The sequence below is a fragment of the Citrus clementina genome, unplaced genomic scaffold, assembly GCF_000493195.1.
Source record: "Citrus clementina cultivar Clemenules unplaced genomic scaffold, Citrus_clementina_v1.0 scaffold_8, whole genome shotgun sequence".
Taxonomy (NCBI): domain Eukaryota; kingdom Viridiplantae; phylum Streptophyta; class Magnoliopsida; order Sapindales; family Rutaceae; genus Citrus; species Citrus x clementina.
This window is the reverse complement of record NW_006262022.1, coordinates 10,658,334-10,665,866: the sequence shown is the minus strand read 5'-3', so window position 1 is coordinate 10,665,866 and position 7,533 is coordinate 10,658,334. Positions and strand designations below refer to the sequence as shown.

General features: G+C 29.3%; 1 protein-coding gene across 1 annotated transcript; it reads left to right on the top strand.

Annotated features, from left to right (window-relative positions):
- Positions 1 to 4,573: 4,573 nt before the first annotated feature.
- On the top strand, positions 4,574 to 6,676 carry LOC18034398 (universal stress protein PHOS34). Its single transcript, XM_006423683.2, has 4 exons — positions 4,574 to 4,959; positions 5,150 to 5,244; positions 5,768 to 5,889; positions 6,379 to 6,676. The coding sequence occupies exons 1-4, from the start codon at positions 4,779 to 4,781 to the stop codon at positions 6,464 to 6,466; spliced, it is 486 nt and encodes a 161-aa protein (XP_006423746.1). The 5' UTR covers positions 4,574 to 4,778; the 3' UTR covers positions 6,467 to 6,676.
- The last annotated feature ends 857 nt before the right edge of the window (positions 6,677 to 7,533 follow it).

The window sequence follows — 7,533 nt, the reverse complement described above, 5'->3', positions numbered from 1 at the left end:
TAAATCAAGAGAATTAAGAATCCCTTAATGCAAGATTTTTTCCTAAATCAACTAGAAACAGATGAAGACTTAATAATTCACTTAAGAGTTTTAGCCAATTAAGCTACCAAGTAGGAATCACCAAAAGTACAGCTCCACCTTACAATTAATTGGAAATATCTATGAAATTGTTTCCTCATGGTGGCATCTTTCTCTTCAGTCTTTGAGTATTTTTGCTATAAGGCAACAATTAAAATTTAGGTTGGGATGTTTGGTAATTGGAATTGGATGAATAGATATAAGTTATGCATAAGCCTTTAGTATATTAGTTCATTTTCAGGAATTTTATTGTCAAAGTTTATAGTTTCTATGTTTTATATTTTTCAACTAAAATAGCCATTGGTTTAGGGGTGGGGGGACGATTTGCCGGGTTTTTAAATTTAAATGTGAAGAAAAAAGGATGTAGGATGATTTGTTTTAGGCAGCATAAAATTTGTAACACATGACATGTAAAAAAATGACATGAAATATGCAAATAGTAGTTAAATATGTAATGTTAGACATTAAACATGAGTACGATGTAACATGAAATATGGTAGTTGATACATGTGACAACAATGTTATACTTGAAATATGAATATCAAATATGAAACAAACAGGAGTGTAAAATTATTTGGCTGTATTTATGACATGAAATACTAAACTTATATAACATGTGGTGTAAACATAAAATATGGAATTTACATGTGAAAAAATAACACAAAATATGCAAAACAAAAGCTAAGTATGCAACGTTAGACTTTAAACATGGGTACAATGTAAACATGTAATATGATAGTTGATACATGTGATGGATGATGTTGTAGATGAAACATGAATGTCAAATATGAAATGAATACGAATGCAAAATTTTTTGCCTTTGTTTATGACGTCAAACACTAAACTTATGCAACATATAATGTAAACACAGAATTTACATGCAATAAAATAACAACAACAACAACAACTGAAATACTAACTAGGCAACCCAAGAGGGGGGGGTGAATTGAGATTTTAAAATTTAAGCTAAGCAAACCACACAACAATTTAATCTATTGCCTTAATCAAATTGAAAACAATAAATTCAATCATGCACAATATTAAAAGAGTAAGGGAAGAGAAAACAAACACAATGATTTTTATGTGGTTCGGCAATCTCCACCTACGTCCACGTCTCTAAGCTCACCGGGCTTGAGGATTTCACTAAGCTAGCCTCCCAAGGCTTCAAACGCTTACAATGGACTTCTAAAGTGTCAATGGACCTTTACAACAAGAGATTATCCCAAATCTCTTAACCCAAGTGTATCCCAACACTTACAATCTTTTAACTTGATTTTACAAAAAAGATTACAAATGAATCTCTCTCACACAATGTATTTGATCACAAGTGAAAGCTCAATGTGTGAATGAATGAGATGAATACAAGAATTTCAAGTTCAATGAAAGTTGTATTCTCAATATTTTGCTCAATGATGATCGTTGGAAATCTGCTTGTTTGAATTTGAATGAGCTTATTTATAGATGGAGCTGAAAACTAGTCGTTATTGACTTTCTGCACACTGTCGGATCGTCGTTTGACTGGTCAATATGACCGTTGGGTTGATTTTTTAAATTGTTGGATCGCCGTTATCTAGATGTCGGATCGTCGTTTAGGTCTAGAGGCTAATCTTCAGTTCTGTTAGATATCGGCGAGCCGTTTATCAAAATTGTCGGATCGCCATTTAAGTCCAGAGGCTAATCTTCAATTCTGTTAGATGTCAGCGAGCCGTTATCAAGATGTCGGATCGCCGTTTTCTACAGTAACTGCTACAGTGAATTATTTTATAAAATAACAGTTTGACCACAAAATTTTATATAACTGTACTATGGCTTAAAACGTTATATACTTAGCAGATAAGTCCAATTTCAGAATTTCTAAATAATACTTACTATTTCCAAAACTTTCTGAAATTATGATATAGCCCAAAATGCTATGACACTTTTCAAATAAGTCCTTCACCAAAATTTCAAGCAATATTTGTTGATTTCAAAGTTTTCAAAATTCTTTCAATTAAACCATAAACTTGAAAAACAACCAATTTCATAAAATCATTTTTCCATTAAATATGAAACATTTATAATGTGAAAATAATGATTTATTTAAAATATATTTTTCAATAATTTGAGCTTAAAAGATTAATAATTCTTAATCTTGTTTGTTATCATTAAAATCAACATTATGGAAACATATATGTTAACAACAACATGATATATGCAAAAATGAAAGTTAAGTATGCAACATTAGACATTAAACATGGGTACAATGTAAACATGCAACATGATACTTGTTACATGTAACAAATGATGTTATATATGAAACATGAACATCAAACATGAAACGAGTGGGCAAATAAAAATTTTTGGCGTCATTTCCAACATTAAACACCAAACTTTAAAGATACAACATGTGATGAAAACATGAAATATGAAATTTATATGTGAAATAATAATATGAGATATAAAACATTGAAAGTTAAATATGCAACTTTAGACATTAAACATGAGTATAAAGCAAACATGTAACATGGTGCTTGACATATGTGACAAACAATGTTATACATAAACACGACTGTCAAACATGAAACAAGTAGAAAAATAAAAAAAATTTGTGCCATTTCTAACATGAAACACCAAATTTCAAAGATGCAACATGTGATATAAACATAAAACATAAAATTTATACATAAAATAATAATATGTAATATGAAACATTACAAGTTAAATATGTAATGTTAAACATTAAATATGAGTATTGTTATATATAAAACATATAACAATAAAAAAAGTAATTTTTAATGATATATATGAAATACGAATGTCAAACATGAAATGGGGAAGAAAATAAAATTTTAGGGGTATTTAGAATAATAAACTTGAGACAAATAACAATACACTTGAAATTTTTAATGTCAAATGTGAAATAACACATATAAAATAACAAACAAATTTTTGTCTTTTATTATATAAACTTTTTTTTCTTGATTTTTTATAAGATATTATTTTTCTTTCATTTTTTATTTATTTATCTTTTTTCCTTTCTATTAATATTATCTTTTCAAAAAAAAATTAACTAGTATATTATCCTATTTCAATTTTTAAAATTTAAATAATTAGTTAAATGTAGTAATCAGTTAAAGAAATCAGTTGTTTTAGGTCATCATGCCTAGAGATTGCCTCCTGGCATTGTAACCACACCCGAAATGGAGCCTAATAAGATGAAGACACATATACTTATAAAAGAAGTAAATATATAAAATACGAAAAAAAAAGTCGTTTTGATTTCAATTACTTTGACAAAGTCGATTTGATTTCAATTGGGCATCAGGTAAACTAACACTGGGGAAAACTGATCATTTTGAAAAAAAAATTGAAAAATGCAATTCTGATGGGAACTTTTTTTTTTAACCTGATCAAAGTGGTGATGCACATTATTAGCTGTAGGTTACTAGGGGTGCGTTTGGAATTGAGGTGCTGTAACTTTTAAGCTACAGCTGCTGTGAAAAAAAAAAGTTGTAATTATGAAATAAAAGTTAATAATATATAGTAAATATAAATTTTAAATAATAATTTTGATAAAATTATTAAAGATATAATAAATTTTATATTATACAAGTGAAAAATCATATCAACATAGCTTAAAAGCTACAGCAGCTAGTGTTTACCAAACACTTTAATGCTGTACCTTTTAAGTTACAGTTGCCCAACTTCAATTCCAAATGCACCCTAAGTTACTAGGTTTGATATCTCGAACTTGGCCTGCCTCAGTTGATAACAAAATTACAAAAACATCCAAAGAACATTTGAATTTTAGGGCTAATTTGGTAATAATATGCTTTTAAATAATTACAACTATCAATGGTATAGAAATAAACAGTTACGAAAAAAATCAATTAAATACTTAATAAATTTTATTTTTAAAAATATTGTGAGTTTTAAAAATAGTCGTATGTATTTAATAAATTTTATTTATTAAACTATTGTAAGAATACAAATGATTGAGTTCGATATAATGTTAAGTAAAATTTATTTAGACATTTATCAACATGTTTATAAAATATTTTTTATGTATAAAAAATAATTAATAATTAAAATAAATATTTTTTATTATTAATTTTATTTTTATTTTGTTATCGCAATATAAATAGTAACAACAATAATAATATATTTGAGGTTAAAAATTTTATTTTTAATTAATAAGATTAATTTTATATTTTTATAATATATGGAATGATTAGATATAAAATTAATTCTCAAAATTAGATTTTAAAAAATTATTCATTTCATACATCTGAAAATCCACTATAAAATAAAGTGATTTTTCTAAAAATGATTTTTAAAATAATTTATCAGATATTAAAATTAATTTTTAATATTTTAAAATTAATTTATAATAAAAATAAATTTTAAAATTAATTTATAATAAAAATAAATATTAAAATTAACTTTTTTTTAAAAACTTTTCAAAATTAAACTCCATACCTTTACCTTCTCAAGAAAAAAAAAAAAAAAAAAAACTCCAGACTCTTAAAGCACTTTCCGCCAACGCCCGCAACTTGCTTCACTTGCTACGTTGTCGTCTTATCTAGATAATCATTTTGCCGTCTCTTCGATTTATTCGCTTATATAGGTTAGAAATCGAACAAACTCTGCAACTTTCTAAATAACACACAGCTACAAAGGAAAAAAAAAGAAAAAAAAAGGGTTGAGTCGTCATCGTCTCAATGGCGACGGCTGAGACACAAACGATGGTGGTAGGGATCGACGATAGCGAGCACAGCACGTACGCGCTTCAATGGACGCTCGATCATTTCTTCGCAAATTCGACTGTAAATCCTCCTTTCAAACTCGTCATCGTTCATGCCAAACCTTCCCCTTCTTCTGTTGTTGGCCTTGCTGGACCTGGTAAAGTAATTATAAATTTAACTAATTATCAATTAGTCCTTTGGTATTTGTCTTTGCTTTGCAAGTCTTAGAAATTAAGTAATAGATTTTGTCGTACTTTGTTCGATTTTAATTTTCGATTTTAGTTTGTTTGTTTTTTCTTGCTTTCTTGATGATCAAGTACCTGGTTTTTAATTTTAATTTATCGCAGGAGCCGCCGAGGTTTTGCCTTATGTGGACTCAGATTTGAAGAAGATTGCTGCTAGGGTTGTGGAGAAGGCTAAAGAAATCTGTAGCAGTAAATCGGTAATGATTGGGTTGTTATTTCTTTTTAATGATATTACAATCTATAAATAAATTACAATCTTGGGATCGTCCGGGATTCTATATACACACGTTTGTAGTACAGTTCAAAAATCTACCAAGACTAGTTCGGAACACTCCCACTAACAACATTGGTGGAAAAAGCTATCTTTAGATTGTCCCACTCGTGAAATGATAATCTTCAAAATACTCCTCTAAACATCAACTTTCCCTCTTTTCTGTTAAGAAGACGAAAAAATTTTCATCAATGCCCCCTGATTTTTATTTATTTTTTAAACCCAAACAGAGGTAAATTAAGGTTTAGAATAGTTTAGAGGTACTTCGAGGACTGTCATTTTATGATCGGTAATCCAAAATTAACCTTTCTAAATTGGTAGATCTGGGTAAGTATTCATGCTTATCCTTTTATCTTTCCCCAGTTTCAGTATACCAGATTATAATGGGTATACTTAATTGTTTTTCTTCTGGTATCATTTCTGTAAATCAGTAGTTCTGTTTTGTTTAGGTGCATGACTTTGTTGTTGAGGTGGTGGAAGGAGATGCCCGAAATATCCTCTGTGAGGCTGTAGAGAAGCATCATGCCTCCATATTGGTTGTTGGTAGTCATGGCTATGGAGCGATCAAAAGGTATAAATCTACTATAAGTTGTTTCCTTTGGTATCTCATATTTTCTCGAGTGGAACTTGGTATGGTGAACTGTTTTGGTTATTATTCATATTTTTCAGTTGCAATGAGGACTCAAATGTGTAAGTGTAAATAAACTAGTACTATTTGTAAAAGCTTATATGAATCAATATTTTATTCTTTATTATGGAGTAGCTATAACCAGATGAAAATAAAGTGGAAAAAATGTCATTGAGATGTAGTAAAACGCTTTTCTTTGACTGGCCACCCAAATGCAAATTGATACTAAAAATTTAATTGGGGATTTGCCTTCTCCTCTACCTTTAAAAAAAAAAAAAAAATTTTGATCGGTTTCTATTTCAGTATTCTTTCGCTGGGAATGTCATACGTACTATGGATTTACAAATTTTGTTGAATGAGAGGGTTAGTAGGTTTCATTTGTTTCCTGTTGGTGATTCTGATGATTTATAACTGAGATCGATTCTTTTGCAGGGCGGTTTTGGGCAGTGTAAGTGATTATTGTGCTCATCATGCTCATTGCACGGTGATGATAGTGAAGAGGCCTAAAACCAAGCACTGAGCTGCAGTTACTCTGCTTCATGATTAGTAAGCACATAATACGATGATATGGATCAGTTGGAAACTGTATGATATCTATTGTATCTTGCATATTACGATTGCCGTTGAAAATGGGATGTGATCAAATATCATAATTTAACTTATATTTGGGATGTAATCAAATATCATAATTTAACTTATATTTATGAAAACATCTAAACGTTTCATCAAAGCTCACATGCTTCAAATGTTTCATAGTAATGTTTTATGTTCATTAATGTTTTCCTTGTTTCTTCGCTTGCTTGTTTCTTTACCCTGCCCTTTGTAGAATTTCCTTGTTAATCACAGTATGAGTGATGGCATGAATATGTACTGTCAACGGTGCATAAAATGAGAAGTTGATTAGGACAATATTTTGATTTTAAATATTTAAAATAACTTTTAATTAATCGAGACAGTTTGTAGGGGAAAGATGCCGCTTCAACCTTTTATTCTTTATCAGTTTTGGTGATACTTTTAATAATTTGATAGCCACATAAAATTCTGCTGTAAGAGGTGCTTAACACCCATTCATTCCGTTAGGGCAATACAACTCGTTAATTACTATTTTCGGTTTCTCTGGAAAATAGAAATTTTATGAACGTGATCATATTTTTTAAAATAAGAAATATATTCATAAATTAATAATTTAATTATAATTAATAATTTTTAAATAAATATATTTTTTAGGATCCTTGCTATTAATTTATCTGGTTGTATTCCAGATAGCTGCATCACAAGCAAGCGGGTCGACAATTTCAACGCATGTAGAAATTTTAGAACATTACAGCCATCTTGTTTTATTTAATGTCTCGGGTATTTTGTAAGTAGGTTTAATTATATTTAAGCGCTTGGATTCTATCCACTTCCTTTAAGAAGGTCTCCATTAAGACAGAGGTGGAGTATCAGAGTCTTTGTAGGTAGTTACTGTATCCGGATGTCGATCACCCTTTACAACATCCGCCAAAGCAATGGAATCATGTTCAGCCATTTCTTCTGGAGCTAATTTCACTGTGAGAGCTTCAATATTTTCATTGAGCTGTTCGAACT